Source organism: Dromiciops gliroides, chromosome 4 (assembly GCF_019393635.1).
Source record: "Dromiciops gliroides isolate mDroGli1 chromosome 4, mDroGli1.pri, whole genome shotgun sequence".
NCBI classification, from domain to species: Eukaryota; Metazoa; Chordata; class Mammalia; order Microbiotheria; family Microbiotheriidae; genus Dromiciops; species Dromiciops gliroides.
Genome location: NC_057864.1, coordinates 411,846,096 through 411,871,143, shown reverse-complemented (window position 1 = coordinate 411,871,143; position 25,048 = coordinate 411,846,096). Strand labels below are relative to the sequence as shown.

The following is a 25,048-nucleotide window of genomic DNA, read 5'->3' as shown; positions in this document are numbered from 1 at the left end:
TGCCTCTTAATCTGGGGGAAACAAAAAAGGAAGCTTCCTATAGTGGTGTAGGGAGAGTTCAGTTTAATCTCTTAACATTCAGGTATTATCAGGTCATCTCTAACATCCAGGTATTATGTTTCATGGGTTCATTTCTGAGCAACAAATATTGGAAAAGATACATATGAGCTAGATTATTATTAAGGTGAGGGACACCAAGAGGTGGAAAGCTACTTTAGACAGTGAGAATCAGCTGAAGGAACTAAGGATGCTTTATTTAGAGAGTGGGCAAGACACATGAACTGTATTCAAATGCATTGAGGCCTTTCATGTAGAAGAATTAATTAAATCAAATCAACTAAATTAAACTCGTTCTGTCTAACTCCAGAGACCAGAACTAGAAGCAATGAGTTGACATTTCAGATAAGTAAATTTCAGTCTATTATAGGGGGAAAAAACTTTAGAATTATTGTTGTAGTAGCAGCCTGGTAGTCCTGGGCCCAGTTAGGGATGCTCTGGCCCTGAGGGGGACACTCTGACCATGGAGAGTATGGTCGATCAGCTTGCTGGGGTCAATTAGAGATTACTCTTTCCTTGGAGAAGCAACCAGATAGTGGCTGGTCAAACAAATAATAAAGCAAACCTTTCATAGACACCCAGAAAGCTGGGCAGCTTGAATTTACAGCATGAACTTAGTTGGAGGCCAGTCGTGTTTGCTTCGTGATTAGGACCAGCTAGTGGCAATAATCTCAAGTTAGAAATGTGGAATTTTTATTATTCATGTATCCAAACAGCTAGCACCATCATTCTCCAAACAGTTGTAACTTTTGGGTCCTAAGTCTCTCCCCCCACCCCCTTTTCTCCTCTATCAAATTGTCATCTTCTCCTTTGTTCTGGGAGTTGAAGTCTAGGCTTCTTCTCCCAGCCGTGCCTCTGTGTGCTGAATAATAAAAACTTTTACTTAAATTGTGATTGGATTGTCTGGGCCAGTAATTCTTTGAAAGAGGAATGTTTTCACTTCGGCAATTGTGTTTTTTATTTTGTATCCCCAGCAACTAGCAAGGTGCTTGGTACACAGTGGGTGCCTAATAAATGTTTGATGAATTGAAGTGTCAAAAAAATTAGGTTATTTCTGGAGGCAGTGCCTTCCCTATCACTAAAGGCCTTCAACTGAAGGTTGAGCGATCACTTTTGATTCACCAGATCAGATTATTCTTAAGTCCTTTCCTCCTCTGAAATACATTATTTTTATTGAGGGACATGGTTCAAAATATGTATATATCTCACTTCACTTTGGATAGACTACACAATTCTTTTACTAATAGAGGGTATATTTATTAATCAATCAAAAAGTTTTTATTTAGCACCTACTATATGTTAGACACTCTATGACATGCTGTGGGTATAGGTACAAAACAATGAAACAATCCATATTCACAACGAGTTTATAGTCTAATGTGGGAGACAACAAATATATATAAAATATATACAGATGACATGGAAATAGTTAATAAATCAATAAACATCTACTCACATAAAATAGTTAAATATGAGCTACTTTTGAGAGGGAAGATACTAACAGAGGAACCAGGAAAGGTTTCACAAAGAGGATGGTGTCTGAGCTGTATCTAAAAGGAAGAAAGATAGGAGGAAGATAAGCTAAGGAGAGATTTCCTTCCAGGCATGGAAAAGGTACAAGGGCAACAAGACAGGTGATGGAGATGGAACCAAATGAAGGACAATTCAGGGAAGGGGGAATACTTTGCAATAAGGATGGGAAAACAGATTACGACCAAGTTGTGTGGAGCTTTAAAAGCTAACCAGTGGAGTTAAAAAATTATACTAGACACAATAGGGAGCCACTGGAGTTGGTTCAGTAGAGGAGAACCCATGGTCAGATCTGCACATAAGGAAAATTATTTTGGAAGCAGATGGATGAATGAATTAGAGTGGTAAGACTGAGGCAAGGTGATCAATTAGGAGACTGTTGCTATCATCTAGGCAAGAGATGATGAGGGTCTCCACTAAGGTGGTAGTATGAGAGTAGAGAAATAGTGTCTGATCCAAGAGGGAAAGGTAGAAATGACAAGGTCTGGCAAATAACTGGAAATGTGGGGTGAGGGAGAGGGAGAGGTTCAGGATAATGATGGAATTGCAAATCTGAGACATTGGAAAGATGCCTTTGACAGAAATAGGGAAGTTTGAAAGAGGGAAGGATTTAGGGGTGAAAATAATCAGTTCAGTCTTTGACATGTTGAGTATAAGATGTCTCTAGAACATATAATTTGAAATATCCAATGGTATTTAATGATTTGGGACCAAAGCTCAGAGGAGACACTGGAGCTAGACATAAAGGTCTAGGAGTTATCCACATAGAGATGACAGCTAAATCCATGGGAACTGATAAGGTTAGCAAGGGAATATAAAGAAAGGGCTCTTAATCTGGAGTCAACGAACTCTAAAAATATTTTAATAACAGTATTTCAGTATAATGTATTACCCTGGCAATCCCATGTATTTTATTTTATGCATTTACAGACATTATTCTGAGGAGGACCCACTGGCTTCATCAGACTGTCAGAAGGGTCCATGACACAAAAAAGGTTAAGAACCCCAGGTATAGAAAGAAAAGCAGGCCCAGGACAGAACCTTGGGGAGCCACAGTTAGGAGGCTTTTTATGGATCATCAGGGAGTGATGGAAACTAGAAGAAGGAAGAGGAGAACCAGGAACATAGTGTCACAAAAACCCGAAGATGAGAGATGGCTTTGAGATGAGCACACAAAGTTGTTTCAATTTCCACTTCTCTTATTAGTGCTTTGGAGAAATGTTTCATATGATGGTTAATACTTTACAATTCTTCTTTTGAGAGCTGTTTATTTATATTCTTTGTGAGAAAATAATTATTAATAATGAATTTCTTTGGGGGGGGGACTCAGATCAGTTTCAGTCCCTTTCTCCTCCTCCCTCCAGAAAGTTCAATTCATGAGGAAGTTCTAATCTTGTTTGGCACAATCCCAAGGAAACAAAAGGAATTCTTTTGTCTAGCTAAATTGAGCTGATTGGATTAGATACTTGATTTGCCTTTGCCGAGGGTCTCTCCATTAGGTCATCTGTAGAGTTCATTTTAATTTGGACCACCCTCAGGTCATGTCAACCAATGGAGTTGAATGATACTGACCAATTAGCTTTGATCAATGTATAATGACCCACCTCTATCAAAAGAGGATAAAAGCCTTGACCATTCGAGGATCGCCATCTTGGCTTGCTCTTGGCCCCTCCCTTGGTTCAGAATGCCATTACTTGATACACATTCTTTCTCTTAGGCTTTGAGACCATGTGCTGTCTCTCTGAGAGACACCATGGGTCTGGGGCTTTTCTCCTGTCTGTGATAACTGCCACTTATTCAATACTTTACTAATATATAATATTAATTAATAATAAATGCTTACTGCTGGGAGTAGCTAGGTGGCACAGTGGATAAGGCACTGGTCTTGGATTCAGGAGGACCTGAGTTCAAATCCGACCTCAGACACTTGACACTTACTAGCTGTGTGACCCTGGGCAAGTCATTGCCGAAAGAAAGAAAGAAAGAAAGAAAGAAAGAAAGAAAGAAAGAAAGAAAGAAAGAAAGAAAGAAAGGAAGGAAGGAAGGAAGGAAGGAAGGAAGGAAGGAAGGAAGGAAGGAAGAAAGAAGAAAGAAAAAAGAAAGGAAGAAAGAAGAAGAAAAGAAAGTCCTAAAAAAGAAATGCTTACTGCCAAAATGGGTACGATAGCCATTAATATATAAATAGCAATAATTTTAGAAAACACTTTAGCACAATAAAAACAAAAGAAAACAATTTTAGCACAATAATTTAAAAAATACACCTCTGAGTACTTATCTATTATGGAATGGTACACATATTTGTGCTAATTCCCTCTATATCTTGAATATCAGACCAGTAAGTATAATTTTAAAAGTCTCAAAATCGATTTAAATATCTTTTGAAAATATCCACTACATTTCTTTATTCCTCAAATCTCCACCTCCAAAAAGCAACAATAACAACAATAACAACAATAACAACAACAACAACAACAACAACAACAACAACAAGGCAGCCTTTACTTGTCTACATTATTTATGCAAACAACCATGAACTAGATGTGAAAGAATTATGGGACTTATGAGTCAGAAGACCTGGGTTAAATTCCTTAAATCTTACAAATCACTTCTAACCATGTGTTCATGGTCTTTGGGGCCAGAACAATAATAAAAGTAAACTAACCTTTTCTAGACTAAAAACAACCATGAGAAAACTTCCCCACACTAACCTACAAAACAAGAGCTAGCATCAAATAGGCAAAGAGCTTTATTGACATCAACAAGAATCAAAGGAAGGAAAATACTTTTTTTTTTTTATCATTTCAGGAAGGACAAAATAATGGAGTAATTTTATTTTCAAATTATGCCTGGGGTATCAGTACCAGTGAAAGTGATGATGGACGTCAGAGAACCAGAACTTAAAGATCTGGCAGTAAATCACTTACTGATTTGAAAATAATTTAATACCCGGGTCTCCAGAGTAACTGATTTCTATTTTCCATCATTAATTTGGGCTCCATTGGTTTTTAAAATCTACGTAAATATATTCCTTTAGTGGATCATAAGTCTATATTTTTCAAATTAGGTTGAACCCTAAAAAGCTGGGCCCAAAGAGCAGAGAGAGGAAGAAAAGCTGACAGTGAGAGTTAAAGAAAAAAAAAAGATTCTAGCCTGTTATTTATTGAGGAAAGAATGATATCCATTCAAGCTTTGTTTTGAATGTCTGTCATCCAGCCCAAAATGATTTCATAAGCAAAAATGACAGAAAGAAAAAGCAAATAGGAGCTGGAGCAGTTCATAGAGAAATTCTTAGCCCTCTTTATTTTCCTCCCTCTGCAGAAGAACAAAATAGAATTTTTCTGTCCTGGTCAGTGGGAGGTTGTTCTGATCATTTTGGGTTTTTCAGGGGTGAGCCGAACCAAGTACCTCCCCAAACCAACTGGGCTATTGGCTCCAAAAGTAGCCCAAGACTTATTCAGATAACCAAGCCTACAGGCCATTTGTATGTCAAATGGTGTTGTTTCACCTGGTTTTTATTACCTCCCTGCGACAATTAGCTAATTATAAGTTATTCCAATCTTATTCCTATTCTATTTTAAAGCATCACATAAATGTGAGTTGTTATTATTTCTGTGCTGGCAGATCAATCAATCAAATACATATTAAGAGCCTATTATGTGCCAAGTACTATGGTAACTGTTGGGTACTGTGCTTAGATGAGAGTTGTAGAGATAGAAGACCTTGGCCTTCTTGAAAAACCAATTCTCAGATTTCTTTTCCACACACCAAGACCTCTCTCCCTAATTTCTGCCCCCTCCCCTCCAAGTTCCCATCAACTTTTGCTATAAAACAACTCACATCATCAGTTGCATGTACCACCTTTTCGGAAAGTGATATGGACCTAATGGGACAAAAATTACAAAATTTTTAAATACTGTTCAAAATTATTTGTTTTCTTTTATAGCCTACAAAAGTGTTATTAATGTATGTCGTTTTTACTTTTTTTGTAATTTCTGAAGGTATGCCTCCAAAATTGAAACCCCTTTGTAACAGTCATGCAAAAACAGCTGACCAGTGACAGTATCAGGCATTCTGTCTATGTAGTCATCAGCTTTTCTGGGAGAGGAAGGAGGCAGGTTTAAGTATCTATTCTCCAGGACCATCGTTGGTTTTTTAATTATCCAGAGTTTGATTTCCTTTTAGTGATCTCATTTATGTTGCTTAGTCGCTGTGTATAGTTCTTTTTTCATTCTGCATCTGTTCATACCAACCTTCCCATGTGTCTCTGGATTCCTCATCTTCATCATTTCTTGCTGAACAATATATTTCATTACATTCATATACCAGTGTGTTCAGCAATTTTCCAATCAATGAGAACCCATTTTGTTTGCAACTCTTTACAACAACAAGTGTTGCTATAACTACAAAGACTCTGAAGATCAAGGATTAGGGGGAAAACTAACTAACACTCAGAAAGCTTAAGTGATTTGAATGAGATCACACATGGAGTTAGTGGCAGTCAAGAGTATTTCTTTTTAATTTGGAGGCAGTTGGGGTTAAGTGACTTGCCCAGCATCACACAGCAGGTAAATATCTGAGGTCACATTTGAACTCAGGTCCTCCTGACTCCACTGTGCTACCTAGCTGCCCCAGAGTCAAGATCTGGAACATCCTTGAGAATATTTTTTTTTTCTGCATCATTCCTAAAACCTAAATGTATGTCAGTGCCAGAAGTCACAGGGCCCTGGATGTTCAGATGTTCACGCACTCTGATAGCGACATGACATGGGAGATTGAATGGGGAAAGAGGGAAAGGAGAGCCCTCGTCCAATAGCATTTTGTCAGATTCCATCAACAGGACCTTGAGAAATACTGAGTGATTGAGTAAAAGGGTGACCTATGAGAGAAGTGACACGGATATAATGATAGGGTTCTGGACAATGTCAGGGTCATAGTCTCTCAGCCATTTAGACACTCAGAGACTCACAAATTCTGCAATGCATATGAAGAGCTTGTGAATCACTATCCACCTTCTATATATATGTAAAAAGTGGTTAGTATAGTGCCTGACACATTCTAGGTACTATATAGCTGGCTTTTTGTTCCTTTCCCCCTTCTCTTCCACAGGGGAGCCACCTCTCTGTGTTCTGCCACTGAAGAACCCAGCAGAGAGGCATCCTTTGCTCTATTTTTTTAAACCAAAAGTACTTTGTGATTAGTTACTTGTGGACTAGTGCTTCTGAAGGAGACAATGTGAGGTCAAGTCACACCAAAGAACTGCAGACCTGCAGGAATCACCTACCAGCCCTATCCTTCCTCAGGGTTGTGTATACATTTCCTTTAGTTCTACTACCTAGGAACTGAACCAAGAGAGATGGGTTTCATCTTACATGTCCCTGTGGAGATGACAGGTGGTTTGTGTGCACCTGGGCTGGGGCAGGAGGTATCTGCGAGTGGGGCCAGAGCCGGTCAAGTTACCAGAAGGCAATTGTTGGTAATGAAAATGGGTCTCAGGTTAGTCAAGGACAGATTTACACTTGAGAGTGTGGTTCTGAGGCCCCACTGGTGTCCATCAAAGAGAAGTGGGAACTACTAGAGACAATAACGTCACAGGAAGGTTACTTAATCTCCATATGTCTCAATTGGCAGTTACCTATCTATAGTAAAGGGAAAAAAAAGATTAGAGGGTTACCTAAAATACTGTGAACTCTGTTGGCAACATTTCAGATATATGTATGTATGTGTCAACATATGTCAATATTTTCCAGATATATTTGTGTGTGAGTATGTGTGTATGTTTTTTAAAACTAATAACACATTTTTATATGTGTGTGTTATTAGTTTTTAATTGGGTTCTTTTTTTTTTTTTTGGCAGGGCAATGAGGGTTAAGTGACTTGCCCAGGGTCACACAGCTAGTAAGTGTTAAGTGTCTGAGGCCGGATTTGAACTCAGGTACTCCTGACTCCAGGGCCAGTGCTCTATCCACTGCGTCATCTAGCTGCCCCCTGCCCTGTTATTAGTTTTTTAAAAGAATATTTCATCTTTTTTGCATACATACTCATATATCCCACTTATGCATCTGGATTTCCATGATTTTATGGGTCAATAACAATCATGCTGTAAACACAAATGACCTGTTTTGAAGGGCTGGATCTCCAGATTCAGTATCGAAAGGCAGCAAAGGGCGGATTCTGCAGTGCACTCGGATATTTCCTCTCAGTTCCTACAATGAAAGATATACCTTCTAATCGTCAAAGGAGAAGAGAGACAGAGCTTGCCTTTGGTTTTCCCTTTGAATGTGCTACTTTCCTTTGGCAGGTTTCTTTTAGGGATATTCCTGGTTTAAAATAAACAAATAAATGATTCAACTTTCCCTGATCATTCATGTCTCCCCTGCTCTTTACTACTTCTCCCTTCCCGGAATGTAGGCATATAAATATCTTGTCTTACTGAAGCTGTGAACAACATAAAGATAAGAATTACATCTATGCTCCAGCTAATAAAATATTCAGGTAGTGAAAGTATTCAACAAGAAAAAAAACATTGTTTTTCACTGAAGTCCTAACTTTGATATCATATTACAGTGGGAATGTTCAAAATTTATGCAGGCCCTACCAAGTTGTAAGTGCTGGTCAATGCTTGCTGCATTTTTTATATAAGGGCCAGCCTAGCTAAGCCTAGGGAGGCTTATTAGCAGGTTGGGCAAAGGATGATGCATTTTCTAGAAATAACCATGTGTGAAGACTATCCACTGAGACAGAGAGGGGCTACAATCTTCCTTGGTGAAAAAAGTACACATCCTGGCAAAATTATGAACCTTGAAAATATTAAGAAGTAGGACATAGATTTCTGGCCAGATTTTCCCTGGAAGATCAAATATTAGATCTGTTATAGATCTCCTAGCATTTTATTATCATGTGTCACATGCTATAATAATATTTTAATATTTCAATGGATCTGTGTTCTGAAAAGTGTGGGTCCCTCTTCTTACATTGTCGATTGCTACCCATCTCATCCTGGTGACTCCTTGTCCATTGACCTCCTGTTCATGCCCCACAAGTGGTATGCCCAGTGGACTAGGGACTTTCCTCTAGAATTCTTGACATTACATGCATGATGACTAGCTTCAGCACACTGAAGGAAAGATAGGAGGCAGCATGTGCCAGTCATATTGCCACCAATATCTTAGAGAGGTGGTGTTCCCTCAGACCCTGATGGAGGTAGCCAAGGACCTTGAACCCCAAAACCTTGGAAATGGCAATGCTTCCAGTCCACCATACTGGGCAGATGCAGCATGGCAACTATTTCTTGCAGCTGCTATAGCTACAGCTACTGAAGAACAAGAAAAGGGAGTCTTGCCACCAATGTCCTTGGTCCTGCCAAATGGTTCAGCATCAGAAAATGATAGGATTTTTAACAGTGGAAATGACAATAAAGAGGCTATGTTGCCATCTGCTTTGCTGCTGCACCCTAAGAACCATGGGACTTTTCCATCTCATTTGCAGCTGAAACCTTCCCTATGTGTTGCTCCCGCCCACAACTAGAATGTGAACTCCTTGAGAACAGGGACTGCCTTGCTTTTCTGTTTGCATTATCAAGATTTAACACAATTCTTTGCATATGGCAAACACTAAATAAATGCTTTATTCATTCATTCATTCAAACCCATGGTTTTAGCCTTGATCTCACTACAATCCCATCTTTTCTCTTTTTCTGTTCATAGTCTTATTGACAACACCTTTTATGCCATTCTCTGGTGCAGAACAGCCCATATCTCACCAGCATGTATTTCACTGTTATCTTCAACATTAATCCTTCATAGACTCTGGTCCTAAAGACAGACCGCACGTCTTTTCCAAGGACCAGTCTAGCTGGTTTAGTATGGTTTAGCTGATTTAGCATGGAGAGGGTGAACACCAGTAGACTGGCCGCTATGAAACAAATTGGCAGACTATGAAACAAAGAAAAATACAAAATGATTCAAAGTCCATTCAGGCTTCCTGTTTTTGCAGTAAGGGTGTCAGGCAGAAAAATAGGCAAAGGATGATAAATCTTTTTTAAACCATTGATTAACATTAGTAATTGTTGGTACACTAAATGTGAGCTTCTTGTCTAATGGCTGATTAACTAACTGACATACTAATAGAATATTTTCTAGAATATTAACAAGATAGTACTAAAATACTTTCTCCATTCTTACAAACTCTTTTGTTTAAGTGAGAAAGATTTCTTTCATTTGTTCTTTTTGGGGAAAAGGGCAGTAAAACACCTTGGAATAAGGGACCAGACCTGAAGGGACAAGAAAAACAAGATCCTGAAATACTTCTCTGTGATATTTTGGGAGATTGTCTGGAAATGCAGTATTCTGTTCCCAATATCCCCTTGTCATGGAATGTGATCATACGGGAGAAAAAAGCAGAGAGGAAGTAGTTGTACTCTATATACCACAAGAACGCTATGCTCTGCCAAGCCAGAAGGGAACTGCCCTGGGCATCACCCATTTTGCCTGAGCCTAGGGCTTTGCCCAAGGGGGTGACTAGACCCCATGGTGTTGATGATTCAAAATGCATGCTTATTCGTTATCTATGGAGAGCCAGAAGACTACAGGTAGCACTATAGTAGGGCATTATTTTTAGCTGATTGGTTAAATGCACTGAGGCCAACTCTTGGTGATTTGGTGAAGTAAGGAATCCCTCACAAGTCAGCTGTGGGCATGATGGCATAGCACTTCAGACCTGAAGGATTTCTCATTTCTTTGTAAGGTGCTGCTGCTCTAGACCAAAGAAGTCCATATCAGGAGAGTTGGAGAGCTGTGCCCATCAATTCACATTCTCATTCAGTGGTAATAACCTTGATGCTATTACCTAGAAGCAATTACTTTGTTGTTCTTTTTTGCTAATGGGTTTTTGATTCAGTTTTATTAAATCCTGATCTCACCCTTAGTGGCCTGAAATAGGAATAAAACAGGAAGTCAATCAACTTTCTAGTATGAGTTGTATAGTTTAGAAAATGTTTCTTTTTTAAAAATGAAATGCAAATAAGAATGAGAAAAATGGAACTATTTCTAGAGCTAAATAGTTCTATATCCTGTCTTTAGAGACTGACCCAGAATTCTCAGCAGATGGCTAGAAATGGGTGTTTCCCAGAATGGCAGGATGGTATGACTTTAGAGAAAAGCAAACAGGAGAGCAAAGATCCTGGCACAAGTACAGTGTACACAAATGAAATGTTGAAGGGGTGTTTCTTATCTAAGGCATAAAGGTGTTAAATCCATATTTTGTGGCCGAGTCAGACACTGAATAAATGCCCAGATTTGCCAAAGAATAAAAAACTATGAATGGTAAATAGAAACTTGGATCTTAAATAGTGTTAGATTTCAGAGAATTTCAGATCAAATAAATAAACAAAATAACTCATTGAAACTTTTTCCTAAAAAAATAAATCTGAGGAAAAGCAGCTGGAAAAAACTGGAAAGGAAGGGGAAAAAGAACCAGAATTCCCAGATGTTTTTGGAAACAGTAATGTGTCGTACAAAGCTGTCTATTATATTGGTAAAGTAACTAATGACTAACCACAGATGCTCACCACCAGATTGTTGTGAAGTGCTTTTCTCTTCTGTTTTTCAACTTGATAACGCTCATTTATTTCCTGTAAGGACTGCTCAAGATCAACTGCTCTGGCCTGAAATACTGGAAAATAGTTTTTTTTTCTTTTAATCAGACATTGAAATAAAATCCAACCTGTAGAAATTCACACTTGCATAAACTAATCAGATCTTACATGCCTCTTGGGTTAAACTCCAACTGAACTCTACCTGGCTCATTTTGTGGTGGTTCTCTTCTATATTTATGTCTGGGCTAGGAGGTTTTCTCTGAAATTCCTGGTTCAACTGGATCTAGGTGACAATTGTCTTTTTTTTTTTTTTCCTAGTGAGGCAATGGGGGTTAAGTGACTTGCCCAGGGTCACACAGCTAGTAAGTGTCAAGTATCTGAGGCTGGATTTGAACTCAGGTACTCCTGACTCCAGGGCTGGTGCTCTATCCATGGCGCCATCTAGCTGCCCCGACAATTGTCTTGAGCAGCTGTCAGTCAAAATAGTAAAAGTAGATAATTCTTTTATCTAGGAGAAATGTTAAGTTTCTGCAGAAATAAGGCTTAGGCTAAGAAGGTGTTAAGGGCTAAAATCCTAGCTAGTCTGTCTAAAATATCCAATGAGTGGTCGCCAATAAATTATAAGCTTTAGCAAGAGTTAGACTTTTAAGCATTTATTAAGGAGAACAAGAATTTGGTAAAGAGAGAGAGAAAGGCCTAGATTCCTATCTATTAAAGGGAGAGCACATTTCTAGCTCCGCTCTCCACCAGAGTCCAAAAGAAAGAGTCAGAGCGAGTGCCAGTCTCTTCCTTCCTCCTCCCACTAGCCCGCGTCACTTCCTGACGCCAAAGAAAAGATTCCTGGTCTTGCCCTCAAAGACCTTCGCTTCATGGGTGGAACTCTTCTACAGTAAGTCTCCAGCAGGTGGCGTCATTCCAATCATTACAAAGGGTTCAAGGAAGATAATTATGGAGCAAGGAGACCGACAAAAATACTTTGGGTGTCAAGAGAAAAAAAGAAACTACCATTCGAAGTTTAACAAAAGCTATTTGTTCAGTTACTTCAGACTCTTTGTGACCCCACTTGGGGCAGCTGGGTGGAGCAGTGGATAGAGCACTGGCGCTGAAGTTGAGAGGATCTGAGTTCCAATTTGACCTCAGACATTTACTAGTTATGTGGGGCAGATAGATGGAGCAGTGGATAAAGCAATAACCCTGGATTCAGGAGGACCTGAGTTCAAAACTGGCCTCAGACACTTGACACTAGCTGTATGACTCTGGGCAAGTCACTTAACCCTCATTGCCCCGCAAAACAAAACAAACAAATGTTTTCCACTTACTAGTTATGCTGTCCCTGGGCAAGTCACTTAACTCCAATTGCCTTAAACATCCAGGGCCATCTCTAGTATTCCCCAGACTCTAGTAGAGTGGTCTGCATGTAGTAAGGTGCTTAACAAATGTGTGCTCAACTCAGATTTGACTTCAAACCAATGATGTACTGAGAGATTGCATTTTGGGACAGTGTTGACACAAAGTACATTGATTGGCAAGTGTAGAAAGTCTAAATGAAAGGAATTTGAACTTGAAAGCTTTGTCAGGCTAACTGAAAAAAATACAGTTTGCAAAGTCAATGTTACATTTAATCATTCTTAATTGTTGAATTTGTAGGGGTAACGATGATTTGTTCCCAAGGGTGGAAAGGGAAATAAAATTAAACTGAAAGAATTTTATAAGCAAAAGTTAGACAGGAAATACAAGTCAGTTCAGTTCAGTCTTTAAGGATTATATACACATATAGATATATTATGCTTAAAGACGTTAGCATTTCTCCCATCATCATTTGACCTTTAAATTCTTAAACATCCTTATATATGGGACAATATAATTTCTACTCTCACTGACCTCACTATATATCAGAGGTCAGAATACTTATTTTGGCAGGAGAAAAAAGAGTAAAATAATCTTTCCTAAGTCCAGTGATAATAATATAATAAAAAAACAGTAATGGTAATAAAACCATTATAACTAAGCAGTCATTTAGCTGCGGTGACATTATTATTAATTAACTTTTTTCTTTACCAAGTAGTCTTCATGAATTATTTTTGTTCTTGTTTTGATTTCAGTCAGGTCCTATTCTTTGTGACCCCATTTGGGGTCTTTTTGGCAAAAATACTGAAGTGGTTTGTCATATCCTTCCCCAGCTCATTTTATAGGTGAGGAACCTGAGGCTAACAGGGTTAAGTAACTTGCCCAGGGTCACACAACATGAATCTTTTACTTTTTTTGTTTTTTGTTTTTAATTAATTTATTATTTTTTTTTTTGCAGGGCAATGAGGGTTAAGCGACTTGCCCAGGGTCACACAGCTAGTAAGTGTCAAGTGTCTGAGACTAGATTTGAACTCATGTCCTCCAGAATCCAGGGCTAGTGCTTTATCCACTGCGCCACCTAGCTGCCCCCAATTCTTTTACTTTTTAACTTTTTTTTTTTTTTTCATAGCTTGGTCAGGTCTAAGATGCTGTTTTAGTCTTAGAAAAGAGTTCTGGAACCTAATTTAAAGCATCATAGTAATTAAAGGTAACATGAATAGGGAAAAAATATTGAAACAGGTGAAATGCAGTATAGAAGAGGATATAGGGGCAGCTAGGTGACGCAGTGGATAGAGCACCGGCCCTGGAGTCAGGAGGACCTGAGTTCAAATCTGACCTCAGACACTTAACACTTACTAGCTGTGTGACCCTGGGCAAGTCACTTAACCCCCATTGCCTCACTTAAAAAAAAAAAAAAGAAGAAGAGGATGTAATAAATTAATTTTTTTGTCCCTGTCCCAGAACCTTAATACCTGGAGGCTATTCATTTTCTAACTTTGCATTTGGAATGTCTATCCTGACCAGAACACACCTAGAATGTTTACCAGTGAGAAGATTATTAATTTATTTTTGTCCTGTAACTGCTTTTGTCCTGTTACTGCTTAAGTCACAGTTCTTTATGTTCTGAACTTAGTTCAAAACTCAGATGGCCTGTAAATCAGTTAAGTTTTTTTTTCTTTTTTTCTTTTCCCCAGTGAGGCAATTGGAATTAAGTGAATTGCCTAGGGTCACACAGCTAGTAAGTGTTGTGTCTGAGGCCGGATTTGAACTCAGGTCCTCCTGAATCCAGGGCCAGTGCTCTATCCACTGCGCCACCTAGCTGCCCCAATCAGTTAAGTTTTAAAACCCAGCTTTCCTGCTAATCACTGATCTATTCTTGCCTCAGGGAATTTAATTGACCCTGGGGAATATCTGTGAATAGAGAATTGGGCCTAATATCCTAATACCACCAAGCTATCCTTCAAGGATGTCTGGTGTTTTTGTTTTATCTTGCACCTGGACTCTCAAGAGAAAAGGATTATGTTGTTGCTAATCACCATTACCAAACTTCCAATCAATTATGTTGTTCCCTGTGCCTTAGCTCTGTAACCAATCACATTGCCCTCAATAATATGATGTCACCTACCCTGTTCTGTACACCCCCCAAACCTATAAAACGGGAACCGTCCTTTTGCTGGGGGTCTTTGGCATAAATGGAAGCTATCTGTTGACCCTGCTAATAAAGGTTATCTTACTCAAAGTATTGCCTCAGTTTACCCTTTTGTTAAATCTCACTTGCAACACCAGGCTTTATTCCTTTCTTTGTTTTCCACAAGAGAGGCAAATACTAATTCTATCTGGGTCAATGATTCATATGATCTTAAGCAGCAATTTAATTTCTCTATGCTCTGAGACAATCTGCCAAAGGTTCTGATTTTAGAAGTGGTCAGGTCATGTCTAAACTAGCTGATAATGGAAACATTTTCAGAACAAATGGAACCACTTCATTTTTCTAGTTCTACAAAATGAAGGGGTTGGACTAGAGAGGATTAATAATGCCCTTTTTAACTGGGAAGTACTTTGAATGTCTGAAGCTATAAATATAAGCTCAAATTAAAAGTGTAACAAAAACAGCCTTTGGAAGAGAATCTCTCCAAAATACAATGCATTCATTAGTTTCTACTACTTTCTACAGTGGCAAATCAGGACACCTTGTATTACTTTACCATGTATTTAGGGAGGGTGGGGAAAGGGAGGACTAATCTTCTAAAATGAGCAGTATTAAATATAAAGCATTACACATGAAAAAACATCTAAAATTTAAAATTAAGTACCCCATTCTCATATGCCAGGAAATTGCCTAGCTATTTTTCCTTACCAAAGAAGCAGAGTAGTACATTCCTACTGTAACCACTGTGAATTGATCCAGTGAAATTCCATTAACAGTTAAGTTCCATTGGGGTGGGGCAGGCAGAGAGAAGGTGGCATCTATAATTTGCACAATGTTTAGAGCCCAGTTTGGAAGTCAGGCATTAAAACATTTAATTACTCAGGCACATGTGATTTTTGTACTATCTGCTTCAGATTTTTGAGATCTGCATGGTCCAAAAGGAAAACACTCATGCTAATCAAGTTGCATTCTCTACAGAAATTTTCCTGAACCCAAGTGACCCAACTCATATTTGCAGGTAATGAGTCTTACATTGCAGATTCTCATTTTCCAGCTGTGTTCCTTGAACGGCATCTGCTATCTGAGAAACACAGTCCTGGTAATGATGTTGGAAATTTTTCATGAGTAGACAAGAAAAAGACTGAAAATCCTTCAGCTCTTGTTTAAATTTCTATAAACGAAAAGAACACAGTCCTAACAATTAATACCATTGCTACTGTCAACCACGCTCTTAAAAACTTTTTTCTTATCTATGCTTTTTGTACCATAGTCATTTTCCTGATAATTTCCTCACTTTCCAAAGAAGACATCCCCTCAACTACAATTATTTAAAGTGTTATGTTTTAGAACATCAAATACCAAATAAAAGTAGGAAGAAATGAACATATGGTATTTCTCTGCTGGCTCTGTTGACTTCCTTATGAATTTGGCACCACTTCCGAAACTCTCTGTCACCCTGCCATTAAATGGGGAAAGAAATTCTTATCAATTACCCAGATCCACTTTTTAGAGACATAATTATGATGGATGAATGAGGAAAAAAAAGGATTTTCATAAAGTTAAAACTATTTACTGTGGACTCAAACATAGTGAAATTCTAAATAAGATTTTTTTTTTTCAAAATCCCAGAAGAAATCTCTTAAGGACAAAGCATACCAAAAAAAATCCCATTCATCATATTTTCCTTTTGCCCTTTAACAAAACAAATCCTTCTCTATACAAAACCCCCCCCCAAAACCAAACCAAACAAGAAACAAACAACCCAACTCTATATAACGAATTCTTCTTTACACAAAACCAAAACATTTTCTATATACATAGAGAAGATAAGTAAATAGTATGAAAGAGAATGCACTGTCATTGAATGATACAGATTAATGATGGTCCTGGATCACATAAATCCTGTAAAATGGTCCAGTTATTTTGTCTGTTTCTTAGTCTTTAATCTATAACATGGACACCACAGGCTTAAAAGATCAGATGACTTCTACTTATTTACATGAACATTTTTATGTGTGTTTTGGGGTGGGGAGGCAGAAATGAAAGATAGGGTATAAAAGTAAACTTTTGTATTAAATTGAATGAGTACTTTAAAATCACCTTAATTGAGTTAACAAAGAAATTAATAAAAGTAAATACCATCATGTTGATTAAAAATAATTTAATTCCTTTTATTACCATTTATTTTAGAACAATTTGTTGTTCTAGATATTGTTCAAATATAGAATAATTTATTTTATCATTATTTATTATTAAAGTACATTTAAATACTACGTGGACTATACTAGGTTTTATCCAGAATTTAGAAAAAGTTCTTCCCGTATTGTCCTAGAGGATTTATATCCAGGACAGCTAACACAGTGTTGCAGTTAACGTAGCTAGTAGACAAAATCATAAAGGAAATATAGACATATTCATAAGAAAGTGATAAATACAGTGAAATCTAAAAATGTGTAATACCATGTGTAATGGTTAGAGAGGGCTTAACTCTAGAAGTCAAGGAGATTTCTGTCAGGAGTTAAAGAGGTGGGATTTTAGGAGTATTTGAATCATGGAAGAAACATATTATGGACAAGGGATGGTCTAACATTCCAGGTATATGACATAGTTTGGAAGGAGGGATGGAAGTAGAAATGAGGGCGAGCGGGAGACCACATAAAAGAGGATATATTGTAGAGCAAAGCTTCTTAAACTGTGGGTTGCTACCCTATATGGGGTCACATCACTGAATGTGGGGGGTCGCTAAAAATTTGGCAACAGGAAAAGGTTATGTATACCTATTTTATATCCTTATATACCCAGGGTGGTATAAAAATTTCTTGGGTGAAAAGGGGTCACGAGTGGAAAAAGTTTAAGAAGCCCTGTTGTAGGACAGTGGTTCTCAAAGTGTGGTCCATGGACACCTGTGAGTCTCCACAGTCAGAACTACTTTTATAATAAAACTAAGACATTATTTACCTATTAAAATACTCTTCCCTTTTCCAACTACATAGCTGAGTGAGGCTGGATTTTCTTCATATGTTTCAACCAAGACACCATATCACAACAGATAGAATGCAGAAGCTGTCTTCTATCACGCTAGACATTAGATGTTCAAAAATACATAAAACAATGCCATTCTTACCAATTTTTTTTTTTGTTTTGGAAAGTAACTATTTTCATGAAAATGTTATGTTAAAATTTGTTGTTTATGTTATTTGTAAAGGAATAAATAAATATTTTTAAATGATCAGTTTTAATTTCTAATATGGTAAATATTGATAGCTATAACTCACATAAACAAAAGCTCTTTGGGGTCCTCAATCACTTTGGGAGTGTACTGGGTTCCTCAATCACTTTTTAAGAGTGTAAAGAGGTACTGAAACCAAAGAGTTTGAGAAATGCTCCTGTAGAATAAATTAATTTGGGGGCAGCTAGGAGGTACACTTGATAAAGCACCGGCCCTGGACTCAAGAGGACCTGAGTTCAAATCCAGCCTCAGACACTTGATGCTAGCTGTGTGACCCTGGGCAAATCACTTAACCCCAATTGCCTCAAAAAAAAAAAAAAGATTCCAAAAGAACCTATCCATGATTCTTGGCTTATTAATACTATGATCTAATCAGCTCTGGCTGATCATCTGCTTAGAAATATGTCTTGTTCTCTCTGTTCTGTATTTGAACTGTTCCACAAATAACCAGAGACAGACCAATTTGATTCATTTCAAAGATTTTAATTTAGAAATCTTAAAGTAAACTTTTAATATGCAAAAGTACCTCATAAAAAAGTAAAGACGTTGCTAACCTATAGCCTTATTAAGCAGGACAGCTCAGTAATCACATTTACAGGTGGTGTTTTTGTTGTCATAACAATGACTACATTTCAAAGTTTTGATGCTGGACACGTTGTTTGGCTATAATGAAAAAGCAAAACAATGCCTTGAACTGGAGGTTTAAAAATAACCGCATAGTTTTACTTGGAAAATCTCCAGCAAAACAATATGGAAACCTAATTTTTATTCTAATACTATCCCAGAAATTGTCAGTACTTTAAAGGGAGCCTGTCCTATGAAATGACATGCTGTCCCAGCCTTGGTTTTAATAAAGCATCTAAGTGCAACCATTTTCCTAGCATTTAATTTCTTTTAAAAATCAAGATAGATTTGACATCAGCTTCGAAAATTAAATTATCATCCCTTTGTGGAAAGCATATCACCAGAATTGGATGCTAAAACTATTTATTCTGTTTTTTAAATTCCTTATCCTTTTTAAAATTTTTTATTCAGAAGCAGCCTGGATATGGTTCATTTTAGAAGCTTTTGCCTTCTATTCTGTGAGTGCTAGAAAGCAGGGCCCAAAATATGAGGTTGTTCCCAGTGGGGGACATTCATAACTAAATCTGAGGAGGTTTTTCAACCAGTATTGATCAGTAGACTTTGAAGAAGGGAATGCTGGGGGCAGTTAGGTGGTGCAGGGGATAAAGCACCAGCCCTGGATTCAGGAGGACCTGAATTCAAATTTGACCTCAGACACTTGTCATTTACTAGCTGTGTGACCTTGGGCAAATCACTTAACCCCCACTGCCCCACCCCCCAAAAAAATAAAATAAAAAAAGAAGGGGGGAAGCTAGGTGGTACAGTGGATAGAGCACCGGCCCTGGAGTCAGGAGTACCTGAGTTCAAATCCGGCCTCAGACACTTAACACTTACTGGGCAAGTCACTTAACCCCAATTGCCTCACTTTAAAAAAAAAAAAGAAGGGAATGCTGTTTAACACACATGGATTAACTTCAACTATGTTTCTTTTGAGTGTCATAAAGATGTCCCTTTTATATGTCACAATTCAAATTCAACTTAAGTCACAGTCCTTGCCTTTTGCCTCCTAGATTCAGATTATATAGCATACTTTTCACCACCGGGACCCTGCTTACGTACTTCACCTTTCACCCTCTAGATGCAACCTGAGACTCAGACATCAGGGCCCCTTCCACCCTCCCCTGGATACACAGAGCATTCATGTTCCTAGGCTTGAAAGGCCTCACACTTACCCTGCCATTCATTGCACCTTTGAAGGGAAAAGCTCAGTTAAAAGGGATTAACTTCCCTATGACTCCCAAGCTCTTACTTTTCTTATCCAAATGTTAAAAGAATCCTTAGCTGCAGAAGCATAAACCATGCCTCTACCCTTGCCATCACTTTCCAGTCTTTCAAGGTCACTCGCCATCGCCTCAACTCTGCAAACCCATTTCCATTGTCCCTTCTAGAATCCACACGTTATCATGATCAGACTCCCCTTCATGTCACACTTTTTTCTCTTGTGCTTCCCTCCATATTCTGGCACCCATTGATATGTGGTTCATCTCATTTCACACTGAACTTCTGCCCCTTCCCTAATGCCTCCTGAACACACTGGTTCTGAAGGGCCAATCAGCACACTCTTTGTTTCCCCACGTTTTCTAGCCCCTTCCTCTCCCACTATAACTCAGCAATCTCCCCTTCTTTGAGCTTCCTTCTATGCAGATAGATCACCCAATCTAGAACGTGGTGGCAATTATCTAGCAGATAAGGTCATTCTCCCTCATTTTTGAAGGAGTTCTCTACCTGGTTTACAATCTTCTTTTCTTTCCCAATCCCTGCTCTTACACTAGAAGACATATATTTGATCTTCCCTCAAACATACTGACTTCCCAGTTCCTCATTCTACTTAACCTTAGCTCCATAGAAGGATGGTGGATCTCACCATCACTTCCTAAATGTTCTAGTTTCCTGATGAAGAATTCTGAAAGTCCTTTTTCCTACCATAGCCTCCCATTGCTCCATATGCCTCCTTCTTCCTCAATCTATTATCATTCTCATTATAGTTACATGCTCTTCCACCCCTCAACACTCTCCTAAACCCTAACCAGTGTTTTGGCTTCACATTCTTCCCAATCCTGCCTGTAGTTAGCCAACTAAATGTTACACCATCCTCTTATTTTTGGTCTCTTGTCCCTTTACCCCACTACCATTCTACTACCTCAATGAACCCTAATGCTAGATTAACTGTCACCATCCTAGAGAGGCAATATTACTTAGAGGATAAATCATTGGAGCTGCAGCCCATTTTCTTAACCCAAGAATTGAGAGAGTTGGAGTTGACTACCTCTAAGGGTCCTTCGAGTTCTAAGTCTATGATGTATGATTTTCCCCTTCCATTCCTACTCAAATACTATTGAATGAAGCTGGGAAAATTCACATAATCACATTGACTGGAAACTGTTCAAATATTTGCTATCTGAGCCATCAAAGACTTCATGGAAGTGAGGCCATCCTTTTACTCCTCTCTAATTGATTCTTCATTACATTCCCAATAACAGCTGTTCCAAGTATTCACTTGCCTTCTCAAATGTCTTGCACCTTCCCCTCCCTTTGCCCTCTCAGCAAATGTAGCCTCATTATTTACTGAGATAATATAGGCCAATCTTTGTGAACACCGTCATTCTCCTCCTCTCTACATTAATCAAAACAAACAAACCCCCAAATCTTAACATCATCCACTATTATCTCTTTCCTAGAGTCTTTGGTGAAGAGGTGGCCAATCCCCCTACACATAGCCTGTTCCCATCCCCTTCCTTCTCCTCTAGCAGAATGCCCCCACAGTCATCTCCCCACTACTGGCCCATTCTCTGATGAGAATAAATATACTTCCTCATCCTTTGCCCCATTATCTCCTCAAGCTATTATCCAGAAATTCTCTTCCATTTTGCTATCAAGCCAAAAAAAAAAAAAAGCCATCTACATTCATTGCCTCCATTTCTTCTCCTCTCACTCATTTCTTAACCCTTTGCCATCTGGTTTCCAAGTTCATTGCTCAACTGCAACTTCTCTCTCCAAAGTTACCAGTGTGGGGGGCAGCTAGATGGTGCAGTGGATAAAGCACTGGCCCTGGATTCAGGAGGACCTGAGTTTAAATTTGACCTCAGACACTTGACACTTACTAGCTGTGTGACCCTGGGCAAGTCACTTAACCCTCATTGCCCACCCCCCCCAAAACAAAACAAAACAAAGTTACCAGTGATCTCTTAGTTACCAAATCTCATGACCTTTTTTCAATCTTCATCCTTCTATGCCTCTGTATCATTTGACAGCGTTGACACTCCTTCCCTCCCCACTCCACCCCCCTACTCTTTTCTATATGATTTTTATGACACCACCCTCTCTTGATTCTCTCTACTTGTCTGAGTGTTCCTTCTCAGTCAACTTTTGTTTGTCATCCATAATATACCTCCTGTTGGCTTATCCCAAGGTTCTATCCTGATCCTTTTTCTCTCTTCCCTCTATACTTTTTCTCTTAGTGACTTCATTAGTTTCCAATGACCATCTATATACAGATATTCCCAAATCTGTATATATCTATCCCTAGTCTCTTTCCTCCTTCACTGCAACTGCCTATTGGATGTTTCAAACCGTGTCCTGTGGGCATCTCAGACTCATGATGTCTGAAACTGAACTTATCTTCCCCTCTCCCTCCCAAGCCCTCCTGTTTTCCAAACATCTTTTTCTGTTGAGGGTACCAATTACCAGGTTCATAAATTTTATGTCACCCTCAATTCCTTACTCCCACGTATCCAATCAGTTTTCAAGGCTTGTCAACTCTACATCTACAACATCTTTTGCACTTGTCCCCTTCCATTGACTCTCAAGCCCTAGTTCAGCTCTTCATCACCCCTCATCTGAACTTTTGTGTTAGCCTTCTAATTGGCCCCCCTGCCTCAAGTCTCTCCTTTCTCCACTTCATCTTCTACTTAGCTGCTAAAGGGATATTCCTGAAGTACAGGTCTGATTATATTACTCTCTTATTCAGAAAAATATAGTGGTTCCCTATTACCTTTGTGATAAAATAAAAAATCTTCTGTTAGGCATTTAAAGATCTTGAAAACCTGACTCTATTCTACCTTCCCACTCTTATTGTACATCATTCCATTTTTAGTCTGGTCGGACTGACCTTACTGTTCCTCATGCATGACATACTGCACACATACACACACATATACATACATACATTTCTATGCCTTTGCATAGACCATCACCATGCTTGGAATTCACTCCCTCCTCACTTCTGTCTCTTGGAATAACCTAATTTCCTTCAAGGATCATCTCAAGCAACAAACCCTATATGAGACCTTTCCTGATTCTGCGGGGCGCCCCCCCCACCCTGCCCCACAGTCCCTCCCTCCCCAAATGACCTTGGATTTATTTGTTCACACTAAAATTTGTAGGTGTTGTTCTTTTAATACAATCTCTCTCTCTGTATGTATGTGCATATGTATAGAAATGGAGAGATAATGTATATATATGCATATATACATATTTTTATTTCTTTATATAAATTTTTTTACATATAAAATCTACTGTGTAAGCAGCATCTTTGGCTTGTGACTAAGTTTCCTTACCTGTACTGCCTGGTAGATCTGGGTTAGGTTTGAGTAGATGTTTCTTCTTGACTCTTGTTGTTCATTATAAAGAGAGCAAAGTTGCATAACCTTACTATTGCTTCTCCCAATTATTCCATGATACTTTTAAGAGAAAGAAAAAAAGACACCTTATTTTAATATTTTAAAATGTATGACTTTAAAAAGAAGAAAGTTCAGAGTTCACCACAGTACCTGGGGGTAATGATGGGAAATACTCTACCAAGAAATATCCTGAAGGTGTGTATGGAGTAGAGAAGGAAGAAAAATCACTATTGAATTTATTTCTTTACATCTATTTCATTTGCCAAAGGAAATACATATTAAAACAGACATCAATGGGGCAGCTAGGTGGCACAGTGGATAGAGCACCAACCCTGGATTCAGGAAGACCTGAGTTCAAATCCGGCCTCAGACACTTAACACTCACTAGCTATGTGACCCTGGGCAAGTCACTTAACCCCAATTGCCTCACCAAAACAAACAAACAAAAAAACCAGACATCATTTATAAGGATGAGGGGCTAAAATGGCCTTTTGGCCTTTTGGTAGAAAGCTTTAGCAGATATCTAAATAACTGAAGTCCCTCATCACTACTGGATCATGCTTCTAGGACAAGCTTGTTATGTATTTCCCAGACTCCTCACCCCTTTCTCCCTTCTTTCTAGATCTGTAGTATACTCTGAGGACAATACTAGTGCTTTTGCCTTTGTTGATCTTCAGCTACATTGTCTTCATCATGATTCCCTATATAACTTTTTTATTATTTCATAGGACTATACCTTTTAAAATTATAATGTTACACTATCCCTTTCTTACCCCCTTTAAAAATTATATTTCGTGAGAAAATAATTATTAATGACCAATGTTATGGGGAATTTCAGATCTCCCTTTGTGTTAAATGCTGTCAGCCAGACTCTCTCAAGACCACACCCGGATAGGAACTAACATGTGGGCTCAGTCTGGGTGGGGTCTGAATTCTTTGGATTGATTACCATATATAGAGATATTGTCTTGAATCAAGGGGACTCTCAGTCCTTCTGACCTGATGTAATCTACCTTTAATTATGTGAACCAATTAGATTTGATTAATGTATAAAGACCTACCTTTCGTTGACAAGGGATAAAAGCCTGAAAAGGTAGCCACATGACCTCTTTGGACTATGAGAGGTTAGGGAGCCTCTTTGTCAATCCCTTACTGGTAGAAATGGGTAAATAGATAATAAGCCTACCCAAAACTTGTCTTTTTCACAATTATTTTAAATATCACATTTCTTTTCTTTTCTTTCTTTTTGTAGGGCAATGAGGGTTAAGTGACTTGCCCAGGGTCACACAGCTAGTAAGTATCAAGTGTCTGAGGCCGGATTTGAACTCAGGTTCTCCTGAATCCAGGGACAGTGCTTTATCCACTGTACCACCTAGCTGCCCCTCAAAATAGGGATCATAATTAAGGATGTAGGTTCACATCCCAGGGTTGTTGTCAGAATCAAATGAGACAACTAGGTGGCTTTAAAGTGTGAAGCCTGCTACAAGAAAGAATCTATATAACCCTATCTAATAATCCTATATCTAAGATATATAAAGTATGTTTTGATATATGTAATTCCTAACTCATGTTAGTTAGACTAACTAAATATATATTACTAGATGAGCATATTACCCCTACAGAATCACACTGAACTGATTAATACTGATTGAAATAAAACAGGGGTCCAATAAATCATTTCTCTCATCACCAAAAAAAGATGCCACCAGCAAGGAATCAGTGGAAGTGTTTCTCCATTGCTCTGCCAGCATTGAATTTTGTTTTTAAATATTTTTTTGCCAATTTGATGGGTATGACACTGTACCTCCAAGTTGTTTCCATTTTCATCTCTTTGAGTATTAGTGAGGTTAAACTTTTTTTTTTTTTCCCCAAGTAGAATTCTAAGATCTTAGCTGTAAGGC

At 38.4% G+C, this 25,048-nt stretch overlaps 1 protein-coding gene across 1 annotated transcript in view; it reads right to left on the bottom strand.

Annotated features, from left to right (window-relative positions):
- The window catches only part of KIF25 (kinesin family member 25), a 91,201-nt gene extending 68,030 nt beyond the window's left edge, over window positions 1-23,171 (bottom strand). Inside the window, exons 1-5 of the mRNA XM_043963678.1 lie at window positions 23,085-23,171; window positions 15,708-15,846; window positions 11,153-11,256; window positions 7,702-7,790; window positions 5,425-5,467 (exon numbers count right to left, since the gene is read on the bottom strand). Of these exons, the coding sequence (XP_043819613.1) occupies window positions 5,425-5,467; window positions 7,702-7,790; window positions 11,153-11,256; window positions 15,708-15,846; window positions 23,085-23,171 (462 nt within the window). The remainder of the gene's footprint in view (window positions 1-5,424; window positions 5,468-7,701; window positions 7,791-11,152; window positions 11,257-15,707; window positions 15,847-23,084) is intronic.
- Between the last annotated feature and the right edge of the window lie 1,877 nt (window positions 23,172-25,048).